Below are 21982 nucleotides of genomic sequence, written 5' to 3'. Positions count from 1 at the left end.
AATTAAAATGTCCTTCCATTTTGCTGAAATTCCAAAGCTTTTAGATGACGTAAATTGCAACTGTCGGTCCATGACTCCTGCTTATAGGAAGGCTAGAATTAATATGATACTGAGTTAAGTCTTGATGGTATCTTCATATCGGTGTCACTCTTAACAGTTCTATCACTGATCTCGGCAAAAATACCAGTGGAGACGCCACAGCAGAGTAAAACCCAGCTTTGTCCTGCTGCTGGCTGTAGGTGGCAGCCCTTCACACGCTATCGCCTCCCCTTTGCTTTCTCCAGCCCCATAAACGTACACCGTAGCTTATGTACTGCACGCCACATTAACATTTGTTTTGTTAACGTAATACATAAGTCTTTCTGTAGCAATAGAATTGGAAATTACTGTGGCTATAAAGACAATTAGACTTTGATGGCTGCTTCCTCGAGTTCACATACACTCATAGGTTTGCTGCTGCAAACTGGTAAAGTACTCAGTCTTCTAGCAACCTCCACGCGCTGCGTTTGCTCCATAAGCGATGCACATGTCTCAGTTACACGAGTGTGATCTGCAAAGACAACTCTTGCTGGACATGGAGTGTGCTAGATACTTCTGGTTCATAAACTCGTAAGAAGCACAAACTGTATTACTGAATATCGTGTTTCTGACTGTTCTGCTCCAGTCTCATTCTCGCCAACCTGACTGGTCGCTAGAGCAAGTTCGTACCACTGGTTGCTTTAAGAGATTTGGGTCACTCAAAGGTAAGGCAGTTCTGGCTGGGAATTGGACACCAGTTTTTTTCCTGCTGGGGTTATCACAACGTGCCTCGTAAAATAGCTTTTTCCTTTTTCTCCTCTTTCTTCATTAAGGTTGATATCAAGAGCCAGGCTCAGCAAAAGAAACTGTAGAAGATCATCTGTTTTCAAGTGCAACAAATATCTGTTCTGACCAGTGCAGGAAACAGCCTTCAAAGAGCACAACATGCACTTGCCCAGTCTCCCTCCCTTGCCACTTCGATGTGTAGGTTTAGGTCTGCTTCATCAGTACTCGCTTATTCAGCATAACAGTGAACCACATAAAACTCATCTGTGACCAGGTTTAGCCACAGAAGATGGTGGATTTTGCTGCTTTCTTATCAAAGCACCTAATTTTTTCATGTAAAAATATAGTTTTTATTTTTAGTTATTTGCATCTGTGTGTTCTGTGTCTGTGTGTATGTGACCATTTTTGAATGCTGGTCAGGATCACACAGAGAAACAATCTGAGGGAACTTCAGTTCAGACAAAGCAGGTTTTGTTTATCTAAAATAATGCCTGTGTTTACTTAACATTTCATCTTTATTTCAATCTTGGATATACGAAAGGTGCAAAGCGATATAGTCTGAACCACAGCTATGCTTGCCATAAACACCAGGCTGAACTCCGAGAGTTGAAATAAGGCAAAACTCACTGGCAGTTGTCCAGCCACACATCTCCACCCCGCAGCCAGGCCCCATGATCCTGATTCTTGTAGGCAATAAAGTGCTCAATTATTGCAGGTTCCCTGGGCTTCAAAGGATCAGCATCTTTGTGTGGGCTGTATCTGTAACCAGAAGGAGAGAAGAAAGGTTGGCGAAGGAAGGCAGCCTTGCTCGGTGCACGACTCTGCTAAACATCTGGTTTCTGCTAACTCAGGAACAGCTTTGGGACAACAGTCTATCCAAGTAGCATGTCTAGTCAAGCAGCAATGGCCAGACCCAACTGCCAAGGGAAGGATGGTCCAGGCAAAGCAGTTGTAAAGACCTGCTCCAAGTTTCCTTTCACCTTTCCATTATTGTATTGCTGATATATTGCTGAAAGCATGGAAAGTTTATTATTGCTCCCAAAAGTCTGAGATATTTTTTAAACCCTTACTGTTATCCTTTAGTATATCCCTGTTATTTAGATAAATATCCTTTTGTTTTCCCTTTTGAACATTCTTATCTCCTAATCTTGGCTATACTGTGGCAATGAGCACCACTGCCAAATTTTCCTCGCTGTGGAAAGGAATTAAAACATCTTGGAGAGGGGCTGAGAGTATGTCCTTTGTTATTCCCACTATACGTTACCCACGCATGACACATGTACGAGATTTATTAACTTTGAAGTTCTCAAGTATGATGAAATATTGGCCTGACGTAGGAAAAAAGCAGACATGAGTGGAAACTGCAGCAATGTTTGCCCTCAGCTGCTGCCTGTTGGCCACCGCTTGGGCTACAGGATCTGAGCAAGGATCTGGCTCGCTATGGTGATGCTGAGCTCGGCTCTCATTTCCCCAGTCCGGAGGCACAGCTCTCCCTTTTGCTACTGAAGAATCATCTTCCATCACACTATACAGCTTAGAAAGCCTGACAGATGAGTATCCAACTCAGTGCCAGCAAAGGATGGTCCAGAGATTAAAATTCATGCCTCACCCATGGTTAGCGAGGCCAAGCTGTCAAATGGCTAACAGATATTCAATAGCGCTTTGCTTTGCTTAATAAGCCATCATAGCAATCTAAAACTGAGCATCGGGCTGATAGGGTTCCAGTAAATGAATATTGCTTTGGCAGCTTCATCACTGTGAGTTTGCTTTCAGAGAGAGATTTAGTACCAGCCCTTGTGAATTCCCCAGACATTGTTAAATACAGATATTTTGAGATGGATTCCCATTTCATTTACATCCATGTATAACTGGAGGAACACTACAGAGTACAGAATTTGGCCCAGATGTTTAATGCTGTAACTGAATGCAGAATAATGTCTCCAACTGTCCAGCCTACCTCACAGTTTGCCCCAGACAGTCCAGCTATAATAATTCATTCGGTCTTTCAGTCTTGTCACATGAAAAGTGGAAAGTGGTATAAAAAATGTGAACTGTAGCCTGTGCTGGGGGGCAACCCCCAAGCATAAACGTGACTGCATTATGAATTGCTTGGCTTCCAGGGGTCATTCCTGCCCTTGTATGGCAAGGGACAAATTGCCTTTTGTAATCACTTACTGCGTCTGTGGCAGCAGGCAGTTTCCCAAGGCACGCGCTCAGCAATATGGAAAAGCATCAAGCTCCCAAGAGAATTTGGTGATACTTACAGAGCAGGCTTCTCTTAATAAGTTATTTTCTTAGGAGTTACTTTTATTATTGAATTAATCATTTCAATTAGTTGAGCATAAAAATAATGTAAATCACATTCACTTCTGAACATCTTTTATCATCAGGTGTTAGGCAGGGCACTGGAGCGATGTGGCTCACAGAATAACCGATACCTGAGCTGCTGGCTGGGTTCCCTGGGGGACGAGGACTGACCCCACCCCTGCAACGCAGCAATCTGGACCTCTCTCTGAATCATCTCTCTTCCCCAGAGATGGAAAGGAGAAAGGGAAGAGATTAACAGTCATTCTGCCCTGCTGAGCAGAGGTTTGCAGCAGGTTTCTCTTCCCTACCTGGTTTCTTCTATGAGGAAATCCAGTCATGGGGGAATGCAGGTTGGGTGCCACTGGAGGCAATTGGTCTGGCAGGAAAGAAAACTATGAAACCTGAGAATATTTAAGTCCTTTTCTCTCCCTGGGGCTGGTAACTAAGTCAAGAGCCAGACTCAACTTAAAGAGATAAAAGGGTGCAAGTGTGGTCCTTATGCTATGACACTTTGCCCGCAAGAAGCCCTCTGCTTACATCAGCCTCCTCGCTGGGGTCAGCTTTGGGAAAAGAGTGGGGACTCTCAGAAGCCTTCAGACCATGTTAGGTCTGCTGATACGATATGGTCTATAGAGAGGTTTTCAGTATGTCTAAATGACTCCGTTATGCCGCACAGAGGCTGGGCACAGCAGCAGGGATGAAGGGTTGATCTGCGTATTTAATTGTTATTGCTTCATCAGATTTGGAACTAGACAGAAACTGGAAATCAAAGTGTAAGCTCCATCACATAAGCGCTCCCTGTTCAAGCAGGTCCTACAAGAATGAAGACGATCAACAGCATTCCCAGGAAATACTTTAATTTCTTATTCCTGGGAAACTCTTGCAGCAAGTTCTGCCCAGTGTGGCTGTTGACCAGACAACATGTAATTTTCTTACTTATCCACAAAAAGTTAAAAGTCAATGGAACACCGTAGAACAGATGTAATATCCCCTCCAGCTAAAGTGCAAGGACAAAACCAGAAGTGTGTGGGTGCTGGGGGTCCCTTAGGATTGGGAATGGGGAAGACAAAATTAAAAAGTAGTAAATCCAAGCGAAGACCTTTCCTCAGTAAGAGCCACCCCAAAGGCATTGCAATGATTCTTGTCAGCCTCCTTGGGGGCAATTTCATAGCTTTCAGTCAGTGCTATAGAGAAGTCTTTTCCAAACCAGAAGCGTGCAAAACCCTTACCTCCCAGAAATCAGTGTCAGGATAGGTCTTTTGTCCTTGGCTGAGGCTGGAGTGGTTTTCACACCATTATCAATGATCATTCCAGCCTAAAAGAAAAGAGATAAGCAATATTACAGTATATTTATAGATTTTACAGCTCTTCCCACCTCCAGGCTCTGCCTCCCGGTGTTCTAAACCAAAGTCACTTGCATGACCCTAATAACTGCTTCCGTTAGCAGCATGTCAAACAGAGGGCTGCCGGACTATCCGGACTTGCATATACGCCCCCAAATTGCTGCAAATTTCCAGAAACTGCACATCTCTTGTAAATGCATGTATCTATCCCCATACACATAAACACCCTACTACAGTCTAAAGCCCTCGGTAGCAGTAACATACAGCCCCACAACACGGCATGTGAAGGGTAAATAAGTAAAGAGAAGGCGATTAGACACAGTGGCCGGTATTTATCCCTCTAGAAGCTGTTCAGTTAATTGCTAACATTGGCAGTTGAGGTCTATAATTAGACAAGCTGCCAATAGATGCTCCTGGAGGCACTATTTTAGGAGTGCAGAAGCAAAGAAGCAGCCTGAGCAGAGGGAAGAGCCTCTCTGAATGCCCAAGAGCCAAGTGAAGCGGGTGCTGGCTGACTCCGAGAGCCTCCACGCCAGCACACAAGCTGCTTTATCTGCAGACAAGCTTGCAGTAACTTTTAGTGAAACAGAAAGCACAGACATTAATAGCTTGCAGACCCAGAGAGCTGGACCGAAATGGTGTTTTTTTCGAGGGCAGTGTTCCCGTTGCGTGCAGACTCACCCGGTAGTTGGAATGTGCGCGGTTGTTGGAGAATTTCCCCATCGGCATGTGCTCCGAGTAGCCAGGGGAATACATGCCCGCCGAGGGCCCCGTCGGCACGTGGTGCAGAACAAACCAAAAGCCTGTTTCCTGAGAAAGACAACAGACATCTGAGCCTTTGCTTGAGCTTCTTTGCTGGTCTACATTAGCCCAATGATTTAACAATAAAGCCACAAGACGTAAGCCAGAAGATTTCAGGACAAATCACAGCTAGCAGCATTGACCTGTATAACTATGTGCAGCAAAGAGTTTAACACACACATACATTCCCATTCACACTCCTGACCAGCATCTTCACAGTGCCTTAAGTTAAGCTTTGACATCTATGTTGAAGCTATAAGCAAGACTTTTGAAATCCATAACACGCACATATACACTGATGTCCTCCTATCACTGCATGTGAGCATCTTAAAAATCAAATAATTTTTATTTAGTTGCTTAAAAATGTATCTAGGAGCCTGAATCGATGTATTCAGATTGGAAGCTTTGGAAAGACCACATCTCTTTGTTTAAGTCTTGGTTTGCTTGTTTATTTGTCTTAGTAGGAAAATAAAGGCTCCTGGTGTGACCAAGAATTCCTGTTGAATTAGCATTGGTGCTGATTGAAATTTCAGAGCACCATTACTGTACTGCAATCAACAGAATCATTGCCAAAGACTTCACTGAGACTCCACAGTAACATTTATTTAATTTATTCAGTCTGCACACCGTGCAAAGCCTGGGAATTTTTGTTAAAGCCATCCAGCTCTAGAAACAGCAAGTGACAAGAAATGTGGAGGAAAAAGAAAAATATTATTTTTTATTGGCAGCACTAGCCACATTAATATACATCTCGATCTATCAGTTTCAAAAATGCTTGAGTAACAGAAGCAGGTTTTATTCCAGCAAGAGCCTCAGCCTTGCAGGGCTGTAACTGGTCTGAGTTGTTACCAAATAAGAAACTTCTGCACTCACTTCAGATCCAGCAGCTGCGCAGTTTATAAGGTTGTTGTGTGGGTTGGCTATCCAGAAGGTGGATACAGCGCTGCAGGTCAAGAAAACAAAGAGTAACATGAAAATGACACTTCAAGCACACACCAGAGTCACTGATCAACTCCCCCCAGTACAGGCAGGGCCGATAACCCCCCAGATAAGGGGTCCTGCCTAGGGGGCAATGGGAATGGTTTTTTTCTTTCTCTTCTCATACCACATTTGTCCTCTGCGATTTGACAGAGAGCATGGCCTTATCTTTTGAAAAGCCGAGTATTAAATGAGGAATTTCTACTGCAATTCCAAGCCTGCTATGAAGCTGTCAGATGTCAATCATGTTTTATGATAAGGTAAATATGTTGTTGCACAGGTTACAGAAAAGAGCATTGCCCCCAAATAAGCCCTCAGGTTCATTAGAGACTTGTTTAATCAAGGGACCCGATGAATTGCCTCTTAAGGGCTTTCCAGGTGTACCCTGGTACCTTCCTTGTCCAAGAGCTGCTGTGATTCATTAACTTTATTTGCTCCCACCCTCCTATGCATTTCTTTTGGGACAAAGGGGCTCCATTTGCCTAATGCACATAAAAGATTCTTAATTGAAAGATTCCCATCAAGGAGGAAAGACCAATCCATCACTGTCGGTGCTGTGACATACAGCATTCATTAACCAACAGCACATGAACTTTGGGAGGAAAACATCCAGTGCTTACAACCAGCAGGCTGGCTCCCTAAATCTGCTGGGTAAGGTTCACCTTCCTGCAGGGAATGAACCTATGGAACCTTTATGTCTATTTTAATCTTGCTGTGAAGGACTTCATGGGGGCTTTAGGCCAACTGATTTTGCTGGCCTAAGATGAAGTTCCGTTTGTGAGACTTCCTCATGAAAACAGCAAAATTTTTCTATTTTGGGCATGAGACAGGCCTAGAAAGAAACAATTTGGGATTATTTATAGACTACCTCCTGCTGCGTATGCAAGGCCATTGTATTTCCACAGTGACCTGTCTTTGAGCCCATTCCCATTTCTCAGAGCCACGTGGATTGGGCAGGTTACTGTGTCATTTGGCACAATCCTACTGTCCTAATTTCTGGCAGCAGCTGCCTGCCTGCCTGCCTGCCTGCCTCTTCCAAGCCGACGGAGCCGCAGCCGGTGCTTGTCCCTTGTCCCTGCGCTGAGTGCCTTCGCTGCTGCCTCAGGGGTAGCGTTAGTGTACTCATGCACTTACAGGGTGGATGATCCCAGTGCAAAACAAGTTATTTTTCTGATCAGACCTTGAATTCTTTTTACGAAGGAAGACATCACAGATCAAAGTACCGTAGGACCTTTTCATTAGATCTCCGCCTATCTCTCCTAGTGCTTTTTCATGTAAGAGTCTCCTAAATGACACAAAAGATGTCTCTCTGTCTATTAAATGGATTATCAGTGGAAAATGAGCACAATGGCTGATTAACTCTTATTTTATGAATGGAGACATTAAGTGTAATTTATAAACAAACACAGATGTGAAAAAGAGCATTGCATGAATTCATCTCTTGCCCTTGCCAAAGTAAAAAGCTAAAAATATGTTTCTTTGGACAAAACCCCAGTTTGTTCTGAGGACGGCATGGGTGATACTGAAACAGTCTCAGCAGATTGAGAGTATTTCCAAATAAAAGAAAATCCCTGAAGATTTTTAGTTTTAGGCATCAATCAGCTTCTAACTGTCTCACTTTCAGGATGTAAGTCTGGCTCCAGAGACTTTCTCATTGACTTTCTGTGTGTCAGCAACTTAGCTCCCCTCCCCGCCCTCCAACTGCAGCAGAATAAAATCCTGGAGAAAAATCTGGACTATGGGCAGAAGTGTTCCTGTCTCCCAGCAGCTTCAACACAGCGCCAGGGCTCTATGATCTCAAGACAAAACTTCACTGTGGAAGACCTCCCATTCTGTTGCACAGGAGTCTTGTCCTCAAGATGATCCATCATCAATTTTAAACTCTTAAAGGCAAGCTTGGCATCCAGTTTTTAATGGAAAACACTCTGAAAACAACATGGTTCCAGAGATTTTCTCCAGACCACTTGCTATGCTCCCTGGGCTACCGCTGGGGATCTGCTTGCCTAGCTGCTAAGCACACAGGTTTTACTTTAAGAGTTTAGTACTCTCTCAAGAAGAGCTGGGGGGATGGGAGAAGAAAAAGAAAGATAATTAGCTGCCTGATATGCATGAAAATGAGCAGGTCCCCTGAACAGCCAGTAATTAGCAATGAAATCATATCCCTAGGTTGTGCACCTTGATTTTTAGGCAGAAAAACAGCTGGAAAATCATGGGAAGGAGGGCTAGAATGGCCTTCAGGAGCTCAGTGAGTCCATACCCTGCCTATGACAGGGTCAACTGCAACTACAGTATTTGTGACTGGCCTTTCTCTAACCTGTCATTAAAAATTACTGCTAATGAAGAACACATGAATTCCTCTAAGAAAAAACTCTAATGCTTAACAGTATCCGTTCTTTACAAATAATGATTTCTTGATTAATAGGAGTATTTTCAAAATCATCTCCCATTTGACATGAGCACGAATGTCAGAACCCAGCCCATTCTGAACTCAGCAACTGTTCGCTGAGCCATTGGGACCATGACTCCATAAGGCACAAGGCATCACCATGTACTCTGAAGGAGCAATTTTCCATGTTTGAGGTAGCAACCATCTCAATTGACTTTATGCTAAAAATGAAAATTACATCCTAGCTGTGCAGGCATCTGAATAGCACAAGTATAAAGATCCCAGGAGTCTGCTCTCCCAACCTTTGGGCTGTGCAGCTCAGACCTCTACAGATGACTACATAATCATATACATGTACATATTTAGCCATCTTCTGTGGCTAAGTCCTGCAAAGAAAAGAAAGAAGAAAAGGAAGAATCTCACTCACCTACAGTCCTGCCTGGGTTTAGGGATGTACCCCGGGTAAGCTCCCTCCGTGATCAGCTTGCACATCCTGCTGTCTCGGTCGGAGGGGAGCAGAGTGCTAGGTTTAACAAGCAGTCCAAGGCAGTGATCAAATGTGTTGCGCTCTTCTGGTCCATCCTCTGTAAAGAAGCAATGTCCCAGTGCATCGTAACCCACAACATCCTTCACCTGCATGCAGAAAACAAAGGTCAGTGTTCAGGTTTCATGCTTCAGCCACTGCGTAATAAGAAGAAACTTTACAGCAATGGCACATAGGAACCTCAGTACCCTCTTGAACTCAGGGTGTATAAGCAAAAACAAAACCAAGATCACTCTCTGCTCTTAAGAGCCTATACTATAAGCAATAACTCCAACACAAATTTAATTAGAATTTGTCATCACCTAGGAAATGGTCATTCCATTCTTTTGTCTGCCTGTGAAATCAGAGACTGTCTTAGCATGAGGCTGGAAAAAGCACAGGCTGGGGGATGAATGGAGGATGTTACATGTTCAAATCACATCTGGGCTCATTCATCTTCACGTGGAGTTACATGAGTAGCTACATAAAATGCATCTGAAAAATGCAGCTGAGCTGAAAAAATATTTTTTCAGTCTATCAGAGAGGCAGCAAGTTGTTTTCCAGACAGGCTGCCTTGTCTTAGGTTTGACCTGATCCTTTTTTCCCAGTTGTTGACAGGAGCTTTACTTGACCCTGAAACAAATCAGCTGGTGTTAATCAGAGCTGTTCTGGTTTTGGTTTGAATGTTGTCAACATTGGGACACCGTTGTGTTGGACGAACAATACCCATCACCCCACTGAAAAATGTGAGAAAACAATTTCAGGAGCAGATATGTGAATTCAAAGCCTAAGGTTAGGACTGGCTGGGAAACAACAGCCCTCAGACACACCGTGTCCAGCAAGACAGTTGTTAGTGGATATGTCTGGGATATGGAAAATTAATTTCAGTCTCCATCGGCCAGGTGAAGTTCTGGCTCTCCTGGGCTCTCTCCTGGCTCTTCCACCCATCAACCACCTTGGACTCAGGAAATCTTCCTGGCAAAGCTTAGCCTGACACCAATGTGTTCCTACAAATGCTTCCAATGAAACAGCAATTGCCAAAGGGCAAAAGACAATATTGAACTAGGTAGAAGGCCTTTTCTTTATGGTCATTGAGACACCTGGGTGCTCAAGTGCCTGAACTACTTCTGTAAACAGGCCTGGGACTCCTCTGTCATCTTCATGCCTTGTTCTCAAGGCAAGGAGCACCAATTTCAGGTGCCAGGACTAGTGATTAAATGATTACAAATATGTTTTCACATAAGAAAGAACACTTTGCTTGCCAAATCTATTACAAGTTTACAGCTGCACACACGTGTATTATGTATCATCTGTGCTCCAGTGTAAATATTCAAATCTCTGAACACGAGTCATCACAGAAAATTAAACACAGCTAAAGTAACCTGCAAAGTGGCACATTCCTTTAAAGTACCTCACCAAAATTTACTGCTAACTTCCCCGATCTAATGAGATGATACTTTTTCAGGTGTAAAACGTATATACTAGACTGAACTGTCCCCCCTTGAAAGCATGAGTTGTCCCAGCCTTGTAGTGGTAAAAGTTTATGGGATAGGAGAACATTCCAGGAGAATGACCTATCTTCAGAAGGAGTTTTCCAACATGTAGAGGAAGTCTTTTAACCACAGAGATGTCAGAATTGAACAGAAACTGCCACCGAAACCTGTTAGCTTTCTCTCACAGAACATATATTGGAAAGACATGTAAGTAATGGTGCTGTGACATTTAGATGACAGGAAGGGTTTCCTTAGAGAAATGATAGCCATTTGGATGGCCATTTATCTTTGCAGCCAGCACAACACTGCACCAGGACTAGGACATGAAAACCTGTAATGACCGGACCATAGCGGGGCAAAGCCCACCTCTGTGCGTGGGAAGTAACGTCACAGGGGAACGCACCTCCTGGTACGGTGAGAGAGGAGAGAAGCGGAGAGAGGAGGGCGCATTGGCAGAGGGGCTCAGAGCCAGCAAACACCCATTGTTCTCCTAGCTCATCCCTGAAAGCCCACAGAACAACACAGAATCACAGAATTGTTAAGGTTGGAAAAGACCTTTAAGATCATAAAGTCCAACCATCAACCCAACACCACCATGCCCACTAAATCATGTCCCAAAGTGCCATGTCCACACGTTTTTTGAATACTTTCAGTGATGGTGACTCCACCATCTCCCTGGGCAGCCTGTTCCAATGTTTGACCACTCTCTCAGTAAAAAAGTTTTTCCTAATATCTAATCTAAACCTCCCCTGGTGCAACTTGAGTCCATTTCCTCCTGTCCTATCATTTGTTACTTGTGAGAAGAGACCAACACCCTCATTGCCACAACCCCCTTTCAGGTAGTTGTAGAGAGCGATAAGGTCTCCTCTTAGCCTCCTCTTCTCCAGACTAAACAACCCCAGTTCCCACAGCCGCTCCTCATAAGACATGTTCTCCAAACAAGTCAGAACTATCAGCCAGGGACCTGGTCCCTAATGTATTTGTCACCCTCCATTTGATTAACTACTTTCCCCATATCTCATCTCTTGGTCAGCTCTGACTTGGTTTGCTGTGTGTGTTTTCATGCACAAGCCCAGCACTGAGATGCTTGGATAGCAAATGAGATGCTTGTTCCAAAATCACTTTTCCAATTAATTTAATTTTTTATTTGATTAAAACCTTCCTAATAGTCCATAATCTTACTTTAACCATGAGTAATTTATGGCCAGATAATGCCCTTCATGGTGAAACAATTGCTGTGTAGTGTAGCTGGATTACTAAAAGCAGATACCACTGAAGCAGTTATTCCAACCTCTTATTGCATGAAGTACAGCTCTCCCCTGGATTCTGCCAGACAGTTTATTGACCTCCATTTCATTTCCCACCTTGATGACTGTTTCTATTTTAGCCTGCATGTTGGCATCCAGTGGAGAGAGTGGGAATCAGAGCAAAGTTTCATCCCTGGGATTGCAGTGGCATAACTAGGTGGTTTCATGGCCAATGTATTAAAGAAAACATCGGGTAATTATTGCATTTTCAAACAATAATTATGGTGAGAAAAGAATTTTCTACAGATTTGTTTCCAGAAGGACCCTCTGAGTCTTCCAATGAATATGGACTTGTAGCATTGTGCAGAATGAAGCCCATCAATGAAGTGAGCTAATGCTGAGACAGTGACTTTTAGCACATTGTACAGATCCACAGAAAAACTTTCATTAGGAATAACAGGACACCCTTTTGTCCTAATGTTTTCCATATGAGTATCTTTGAAGTGACATGAGAAAAGTGATAGCAACGCAAGCAGGGAAGTCTGTATGTAAATTACCAGCCTGCTTTAATGACAGTTAAAAATAACTGAAGCCCCTCTCCCATTTGTTAAAGCATTTGCACAGATGCTCAACCATAGTTGTGCAAGAAGCTCCTTTGAAATCAATGGCCTAATGTTAAGGACATCCTTAAGTGCTGTGCTCTGCTGAGGTTTAGTAGTCCAGCTAGATTTTTTTGTATGGCTATTTCCAAAGTGTGATTTGTGCACATCATCAAGGCAAAATTTCCCTTAGCAAAGTATGCTTTGGATCTACCTGTCCTCAGAGGGAATGAATGTTACCTGGGGGCAGGTGGAACTCATTGCTGTTTGCATAAATGGTGTTCATGCATGTAGAAACAGGTAGCATTGCCCAAGTAAGAAGATAATAGGCAACTAGGAAATGTGTAGAAGAACCATTGTACTCATCAGACACTCATGTGGGTGTCTGTGAATATATCTGGGGTAGCAGGAAGACGAAAGGAAGGAAAATAGAGTCAGAAAGCAGATGAGATTGTGATGGGATCACCTGATGAATCAGGGCATGGAGCTGCTTGACTACAGATGTCTACCACAGAGCAATGAAACAACATTTAAGTGATGCAGCCTTTGGAGCATGTCTTCAGTGACGCAACTGAACAAACTTGGTCAGATTGCTTTATCTCACTGGGGCTTTCATTTCTGCTGTCAGTAATTAAATGGGTAAAATAAGCAATAGGTTAAGTATTATGAGTAGAGTTTAGTATTTGCACCTTTTTATAAATTATAATCAACAGAGACTAAATTCTTGACTAATGTTTCAGGTTATATGTCCTAAATTGTAAGATTTCCCCTGGATGCCTTGTCATGGTGGCGAAGCACAGTCATTTTGGGAGTTGTGGCTGTTGAGTAACAACAATGAAGCTGCTTTCATCAGGTACATCAGCCTGTCTAAATTTCATCATGCCATCTTGGCTGAAAAGGCCTGAGCATGTGGAACCCTATGCCATGGATGCCCCATGGCATAGCTGTCACTTGGAGAAAGCATAAGAGACAGAACTATTTCCAAATGCTCTACAGGAACCCATCTGTCTGACCGATAAGAAAAATGCCAGGCTCTGCGTCTTTGGTTTGGCCAGTATTAATCAATAGGGAATGAAAATCTCACATTAGATCCAGAAGCAGGGCTTTAACTGACCTGCAGCTCATCAACAGCTGGGTAACCTCCGTGCAGCCAGAGAATGTGTTTATGGTGCCACTGGTAGCAGCCCATGATGGTGTGACAAAGGGATCCCACAACACTGCCTTTCCACTCTGCACATTAGTTGTATACTGAGCCCTTGTGCTGGCGACTTTGAATTGAGAAGATGCCATATGACCCTGAATGCCTTATATAATTTATATAGTAGGTTGTCTTTTTTCTTTAGAAGCTGTGTTCACTTGGTAGCTTTTTAGGATCATGCTATAAACTCAGAAGAGTAGAGGTCAAAACCAAAACCTCGGATTCATAAATAGCAGATAAAAGCTGCTCTGCTTCTGGAGCTGCAATTTCAATGCCCTCTCCTCAGCTTCTGTGTGTTTTAATTATGCCTGTGACTTCCCCTTCCAATGTTGTCACTTTTCAAGGTTGTAGCCTGTGGTCCTTGCCAAAAGGGAGGCTGTAAGATGAAGCCCTTCATTTGCTGGAGTCGGTAAAGGAGGAAGTATTAATCAACAAGTACAGGGTCTTAGCTAGGTGTTGAAAGGAAATGCTATCCCCCAAATTCTTACAGGCTCCTGCTGTGAGGCGGTACAGTAACTTTAAAACAGTGGTGTAGATATGAACTCCTAATGTGCTGTGACCATCCAGGTTACAACTGCTAATGATGTGTCCTCTCTTAAAACTCTGTTTTATATGGTAGCAGGGCTCTTGACTGTACAAATATTCCTCTTCAGGGCTCTCATACACTTTTTTCATTTCAGAACACACTGCTGTCTCACTGAACGGGTGAGAGTCCTTTGCCTACAGGAATCTTGGCATTTAAGACTTGGTATTCGAGATGGCACTAGGGGAAAACTTGTCTAGTCAAACCTGTTGTTTATTTCACACCTTTAGCAGCTCTGCTTTTGGGGTAAATGTCTGCACATTTCCTGAATATGGGTAAGAAGCAGCCATCAGAGGTGGGATAAGAGTGAGGAAAGACTTTTGGGGTTATGTGCCAGTCTCCAGGATGCTCAGTAAGGTAGCATTGTTTTCCCTCTGCATCCTTACCCCAAAGAAGGAGGCACCCCTACATCTGGGGAGAACCTGAACATGTTCTTATCATCCCTGGTGTCCTGTAATTTGTCTGGTAAGCATAGGTCATTTTATAGATTTATCCTAAAGGATTTACTGTTTTGGAGAGCCGCTCTGACAAATCAGAGCTCTGTGAATGCTTAATGTTGTGAACGGCATTGCAAACACAAATCTTTGTTATAGGAAAGATGAAGCACAGTTAAACCTTCTGATTATCCTCTCTAAATAGCAAGCTGTCTGTCTATAGATAGATCCAACTACTCATTAGAGATGGGCTGGTCACAGACAACAGCTCTGCCTGCTCTGAGTCACACACAGCCTACAGTGCCACATCAGCCTCCTCCTTTTTAATGCAGGTTGAAATATGCCTGGAATATATATTCACATAATCAGGATGGGGGGAGGAGTCAGACACTATTTCTAACAGTAAAACACATCACCCTGCAAATAACTAAGCTGTATTTATGCTATGAGGAAATATTTTGACTGGTGCCTTGATCTCTAAGGCAGACATTTGAGTTTCTTACCAGTAAACCATTGGATCCATGGACTGTGACACAGCGGGAGAAGGTATGGTGGATGGAGACATCCTTCACATACGTTGGAGGGTTGTAGCCTCCTTTCTCATCCACATCTCCAGCCATATGGAAGTGAATTGGGTAATGTCCCATCGTCTGCTGGCCCATGTATTTCAGTTCTAGACCTTCAATATGGGTAGCCTTAAAATCAAGACCAATCTGAAGAACAACAGAACATCAGTCAAGAGACATAAAAGACTGTTGAGGGCAAGAAGGATGGGGAATACGGAGATAGGAAGGGTTGCACTGTATCTCCTAGAGAGATTTACTGCGCGGAAGGGAGTGTGTGGCTGCAGGGTAAGGGAAAGAAGGTCACTGTGGCTAAGGGGACCATAGCTGCTCTTTGATCCCACCACTGCTGCCATGGCTATATTTGACTTCATTTTAGAAGGATTTAATATCTTCCATGAGTTTCAGTCAGCTGGGCTCAAATCAAACTCCCTGGGCTGAGCACCAGCAGAATCTGGGGAAAACTGGGATTGGGATGTGGAGACTGTATCTTGGACGGGTTGAACACCAGCCTGGCTGGCTGAGCAACATGTGCGGAGGTGTGAGGTGCACTTCAAAGTCAAGGGACAGGCAGCAGCAGTGGGGTGGATCTGCTGCACTGTGGGGACAGGCCGTTTGCTCAGTGGCTGACACGAGGGATTCCTCCTTCCCTGCATCCTGGTTCCCTTGGTATGTGAAGGTGTGGCTGGGTGGAAGAAAGTGCAAGGAGAGGGCTCCAGCCCTACCTTGATGTGTCCCCCAAAGGTGTCGAAATCAAAGAAGGAGCATAACTTGCTGCTGTATTCATAGCACCGTGCCTCCATCTCACCCATCACCACGACATTGCGGCTCAGCAGCCCCACTTCTGCCCGCATATCAACGCCATCAACGACTTCGCCAGTGTGAAGGTATGTTGCTTTCCCTAAAGGAACAAGATTCAGTTTCAGGGTTACTCCACCAATGCTGCTGGTTTCCCCTCGTGCTTCCTGTGGTGGGGCTGGCATGATAATGAAAGACGTAACTGAGTCAGCAAAAACTGTTGGCCAGCACCTCAAAAGAGGGAAGGCTGAGGCACAGGTGTCACCCAAGGTCTTGCTGAGATATTTGCAACAGAGGAAGTGGGATTTTTGGTCTTAAGTTTCTTCATTTAGGCAGGGAGTTAAACCAACAGTCTGTTAGACAAAACACATTTCCTACCTTGAGAAGGGATCACTTGAGACCTTTTTACTTTGGATTACAGTCAGCTGTGTATGAACATCCAATGCAAAGAAAATTGATGAGGTAGCTACTGAAAAGTCTAAACCCCCAAGGTCAGCTCAGCACTTCCTATAGTGAGGCACTGGGAGCTGCTCAGATCCCACAGCACTGCCCACGGGCGAGCATCAGTCTGATCCTGCTAACGCCACGGCTGTTAACTGAAGCAGGGAGAGGACTGGGCAGAAAGCCTTGTGGAAATTGTGGCTTGGGACAATTGCAACCCCTCATCCAGTTTGTGGGCTGAAAAACCTCTTGCTGCCTGCCCTCCCAAATCTCTCAGTTTTAGATCCACCCGCATGTCTCCAACTTGTTCTCAATGCTTCCCTCTGCTCTGCTGCAGTCAGAGTTGAAGGGATCTTCCGTCTACCCCACGTGCTACATCTCTCTTTGCCAAGCCAGGTTGCTCATAACAGCCTCCACACACACACCTGGCTCCACGGAGGGGTTAAAAGCACGGAAAGCCTTCCCTGTCTGGACCAGAAAGGGGTAAAGTCCAGGCAATGCAGATGTCTAGAAAGCAAAATAATCTCTTTGCTGTAATTTCATTCAAACATATTCATACTCCCTCCTTCCTTCCGTGGCTTTCTGCAGAGAATGCAGTTGGGAAAAGGTTCATCTTACTGACTACATTCTGTATTATTCCAGTAAAAATAAGTAATAAACTCTTTAAGTAAACACTGAACTTTAAGGAATGCTACACTTGCATGTATTTAATTTCAATGAAATCGTTCAAAGCAGTAATTAGAAACAAATGGCAAGCCTGAAGCCTGGCTATAGCTGCAAAGCACTTTATGCTTAAGCAGAGGTGCCAAGTCGAGGGGAGGATTTTGAATATTGAAACAGTCTTGGTTTTAAGCAAAACATGATGCTTTGACTTCATAACAAAGATAAGCAGACACCATTCACTCCCTCTTTCTCCTGGAACGGGGAGCAGTGTAGTTTGATGGTTATATTGTGATTTGGGGAGGATGAGCACTCCGCCTTGCTCTGAGACTGCTGTGTTGCAGGACAGGGTTCACACCACTACGTGTGCCCTCTGCCTCGGAATCTACGCCTTCAAAATAATGTGATCATACGAAAAAGCACTCTGTTAACTAGAGGAGTGGTGATGGCAGGACAGGTAGACATTTCTACCCGCAACTGTGGTGGGAAAATGAGGCTCCTCCAAGCTGCGTGCTCAGCCCAGAAGTGAGGGGCTGCAAAGGGCATGGGTTTGTACCTCGCCCACATTTGTAATTGCCTCCCTAGGAAAGTCCTGGGCTTCCCTGTGTTGTTGCCCTGAAGCCAGTGAGCCTCATCAGGTATGTGGCCAAAACCAGGCCCAGCCCATCCAAAAAGCAGCTTTGCTTCCCTTGTTCACATACATTAAAAAAGCCGCTGCAGTGAGTGTCCTCCACATGAGGGTACTCTGGGCTGGACCCTTGGGAGAGTCTGTTAAGGAGCACAAGCCTCTCATTATAAAACTGTTTTTAAGCTGTTGTTTTTCAGTTTCCCCTGGAGCTGACCTTTCCTTGATTTACTGAAATGCAGGAAGAAGTTCAGATAATCATAAGAACATCCTATTTCAAGCCACTTCTCCAGAATTTGTGGCAGTGAAATTAGATAGGCAGTTTTGTTATTCATGTGCTGAGCTCTAGAATAATAAATGTCATGCTTGCATGTATTTAATTTAAACACCAGTCCAGACATGCAAAACAGTGTAAGCACTGACAGGAATGTTAAATACGGACTAACCAGTTTCTAAATATAACTTCTTGGATGCATGTTTTTCACTTTGTGCTTTTGCTGACTTGACTTGTTTGGAGATAAAAGGAGAGATGGAAAGCAATTCCCTTCCAACGTAAAAGTGGATTTTGAATAATAGCTCCTTTAACAGAGTTTTGAAAAACAAACCTCTCCTTCAGGCAGCCAGAAATTCAAGCTCCCCATGGCAATAGGGCTGTGCTCCTGAAACAGGAGGTCTCGCAGGAGACGGACCTTGGCACGGGAGCCCTCAGGTGCTCTAAATGCCTGCTGGAAACCAGCACCGGCCACTTCCCATGTGCCTGGGAGCACCACAATGTGCATTTATAGGTACATGGCACTTCCAGGGAGCTGCTGGGGCATGTTTAGTGATAGGCATGAAAAAAACCAACAAAAGAAGCTGCTCTGTGATGAGTTCAGGGAGTTCACGTGGGGACGGGAGCTTCTCCCTCTGCAGAGCTGCAAATTCGAAGTTAGGCTGCTGCTCGCAGCCAGCACATGGAGCCTTCCCAGGGAGCAGCCACGACATCTGAGACCCTGGGCACTGACCATGGGCAAACCCAAGCCAGGGGTTTGCAAACTGGCACTGAAGTGGTTTGATACTAAAAAGGCAACACTGTGCTTTGAACGTAGGAGGAATGTGTCTGCTGCTTCAGCATCAAAGCCAGTGCCTGTGATTGCCCAACCGCTAACAAACCCGGGGGTCACTGATTCACCATCTCCTCCTTTGGGCTCAGTCCTGCTGCCTCCCTCATGGACAGATGTTGCCTCGCCAGCAAACCAGACTTGTGCCATGTTATAATCTAAACCAAACAAAGCCTTGCAGTGACACGGATTACGTCTTCCCACAACAGGCCAGTGTGATGGACTAGGAAAAACGCCCTGGGTTTACTGCTCTATTTGTCATACCGGTGCCTCCAGTTAGCAAAATGTAAATTCACAGGGAACCACTTCTTTAATGTGTGGCCTTGCCTGGTACAAGTCTTGATTCAGCAAAATATGAGCACATTTCCATACTTATTACTCAAGACAATGACTATTAAAGTCGCCAGTTGCTGCTAAGGACAAGGTAATTATTAAAAGAAAGTATGCATTAAGATAAACATAGATGATCCACTAATCAAGAGCATGCTTATGTCAACACAGCAATTCAAAGCAGAGTCTTTCCAAACTGCACAAAGCTCCAGGAAAACCTGCCATACTTGAACCTAGCCATAAAACCTGGGTCTCAGGCCTTATCAAACCTAGGAAGGGTGGAATTTTAAAACTATTTCAGCTGCTACAGATGTGGAAGAATGTTCAGCTCTGGTGAGTTACACAGATGTCTCTGAAAACCCTCCCAGGTACACTCATGCATTCAAGCCTAAATGCCTTGGCTCTAAATGACACAAACTGCTAAATCTCCCTTTCAGAAGTGAAACAGGCACTTGAAGGCCTGGGCTTGGTGAAGACAAATTGGAGCTAAGATGCTCCTGGATTTTTTTTTTTTCTCTAAAGAGCCTTTTGTTCTCCTTTGGGCTCTCTAAGGCTAAGACCTTCTCTCTCAGGGTCTTTAAAAGACCTAATCTTGTTTCCTAAACAAGAGTTTTTAAAGGGAATGCTAAACACAAACTTGTGTGTTGAACGCATGTAATGCAGTGACAGTGAATTCTTCAGGGTGTCTTTAAAATCAGCGCAACTCATTGTAGATGCCAGCCCAGACCTCTGACAGATTTAGCATTTTTGCCAAACATTTGTCATGGTGGCAATGCCCCTATTGCTTATATTTAATAACCAACAAATGTTCACACAGGCAACCTGTCAAATCCTCATTATTCTGAATGGTCTTGATGGGGTTTGCTATTGCATCTGTAAGCCACAAGCCCGTAATGCAGCGCAGCATGGTCTGAGTGAGCTGACCAGCTTCCCGAGCCATGCAGTACAACCTGATGTCTTAACGAAAAAATACACTTCCGATTCATAACTTTTACATGGAAAATTAAGTTTCCAGTAAAAAGACGTCCAGCAGCAAGGACGAAAGTTTATAAGGAGTTCGGAGCTAACTAAGCCTTCTTGGGACAGTTTTCTGCTGGGTAACTCATCCTATTACTGCCCTTCATCCCTTTTCTCCCTCATGGTCCTGCACGATGTCCTGCAAAGGTCAGAAATACACCCTCCGTTGCAGGAGTGTGAAGAGCCCTGAGTTCATGTGGATATTATTAAGTGTATACTTAAATGCTGTATTGGATCAAAGCTTCTGTAGCTGGTTTCAAGGTTGAATTGAGTGGATGTCATTGCTGCAGATAGGTGCGACAGGAGGATTGCTGTGGCCCGAGGGCAGTGCATCTGCTCATGCTGGCTTTAACTGAGCACTGAGAGGTCTCTGCAAGGTCTAGTAGTGTTTTATCCCAGTGGCAGTGTCACGCTCTGTCCTAAGCCCACTCCTGTCCCACCTCATGCCCTCTTTGTGCAGAAGCTACTGGACAATCTACTGACATACTTCTGTAAATGCTAGGTTCTCCCTCTCTGACCTTCTAGGTTTTTCCTCTCCTTAACTTGACATGTAAGCTCTTGCAGCTGGAATGGGAAGATTAGGCAGGCCTGGTGGAGAAACAGATCGAATCCTTACTTAAATCAGGCCCAAACTCAACCCTTCTGAACTGCTATGTAAACTTGAGTATGTTTCTTTCAAGTCTGCTTCTAGGCAATGCCCAAAAGTAGAAGAAAGTTCTGAAAAACTGTTAGAAAGGGCCATTTCACAACATTTGCTGCCCAGCCTTCAAGCACCAGGGTTGCCTTAAAAAAAGAGCTTCTGGCAAGTTCCAGATAAAAAGATGCCAAATTCTAAACAGAACTCCCTGAATCTCTGTAAGTATCTGAATTTTAATAGTGGAGTAACTTCTCCCATCCTTACAGCACAAGATGAATGCTGACACAGGCTGTGAAGTTGTTAGACAACTATGCATTTACATTTTTAATTCAAAGTTCTCTGCATGAACAAGATCACAGTAAACTCCATATCTCTCTAGTATTCGCAATCCAATAAGCAGGATTTAAGATACATGTGCTTCTAATCATAGACTCACCAGTATGTGGGATAATTGGAGTAATTATGCCAGGCACAAATAGTTTTTTCATGCTTTATCGAAAGCATATAGAAGCACAAAAGAGCATTTCATCATTTTTGTTCCATGGTGAAACTTATCAGCATTAGTAGTAACTTCATACAGAGCAACCAAGATGCAGATAAGACTTGTTTCCCAGGGAAACTAGACAAAATACTTGATCTTTCCTACTATCCAGTTCTATCATAACAACACAACCCTTCCTTCCTTCCTTCCTTCCTCCTCCCTCCCTCTGCCCTGTACTGTTGTCCCTCCCCAGACCTTGTGAAGTTGGAAGATCAAACAGTTTTAATCTGTTCCCACAGAGAAAATAATCTAGGCACAAAAATGACAAGCAAAAAAAGTTGAACAAAGGAGGCAAATGAAGAAAAAAGTTCCATTTGAGTGAGCAACCATTTGAGCAGGACTTGCAGAGCTGACTCCTCATGCAAACCACGCTTACTCCTGCGAGCCACAGTTTTGACGTTAGTGTAATTACTCCAGTAAAAGAGTGCACAAGATCAGTACCTGGGTGCCCTCTTTTGCTTTCTACACTGATATTTGCAGAAATCCAGAGTTAGACAACTGAATCCTACTAAAACCTGATGGCAGTTGAGTATTAACACTCTTAAGCTGTTTTGAAAAGACCAGCCTCTAATCA

The 21982-nt window shown here is 44.0% G+C and overlaps 1 protein-coding gene across 2 annotated transcripts in view; it reads right to left on the bottom strand.

The window, feature by feature from the left end:
• The window catches only part of CEMIP (cell migration inducing protein, hyaluronan binding), a 52514-nt gene that overhangs the window by 12781 nt on the left and 17751 nt on the right, over window positions 1-21982 (bottom strand). For both annotated transcript variants that reach the window (XM_010289268.1, XM_010289269.1), the window contains exons 11-17: window positions 15985-16160; window positions 15200-15409; window positions 9047-9252; window positions 6129-6198; window positions 5136-5264; window positions 4341-4426; window positions 1432-1563 (exon numbers count right to left, since the gene is read on the bottom strand). In XM_010289268.1, coding sequence (XP_010287570.1) covers window positions 1432-1563; window positions 4341-4426; window positions 5136-5264; window positions 6129-6198; window positions 9047-9252; window positions 15200-15409; window positions 15985-16160 — 1009 coding nt within the window. The remainder of the gene's footprint in view (window positions 1-1431; window positions 1564-4340; window positions 4427-5135; window positions 5265-6128; window positions 6199-9046; window positions 9253-15199; window positions 15410-15984; window positions 16161-21982) is intronic.

Source organism: Phaethon lepturus, unplaced genomic scaffold (genome assembly GCF_000687285.1).
Source record: "Phaethon lepturus isolate BGI_N335 unplaced genomic scaffold, ASM68728v1 scaffold42026, whole genome shotgun sequence".
Taxonomy (NCBI): Eukaryota; Metazoa; Chordata; class Aves; order Phaethontiformes; family Phaethontidae; genus Phaethon; species Phaethon lepturus.
Note: the sequence above shows the minus strand (reverse complement) of the source record. Positions and strands in the feature narration are given on the sequence as shown.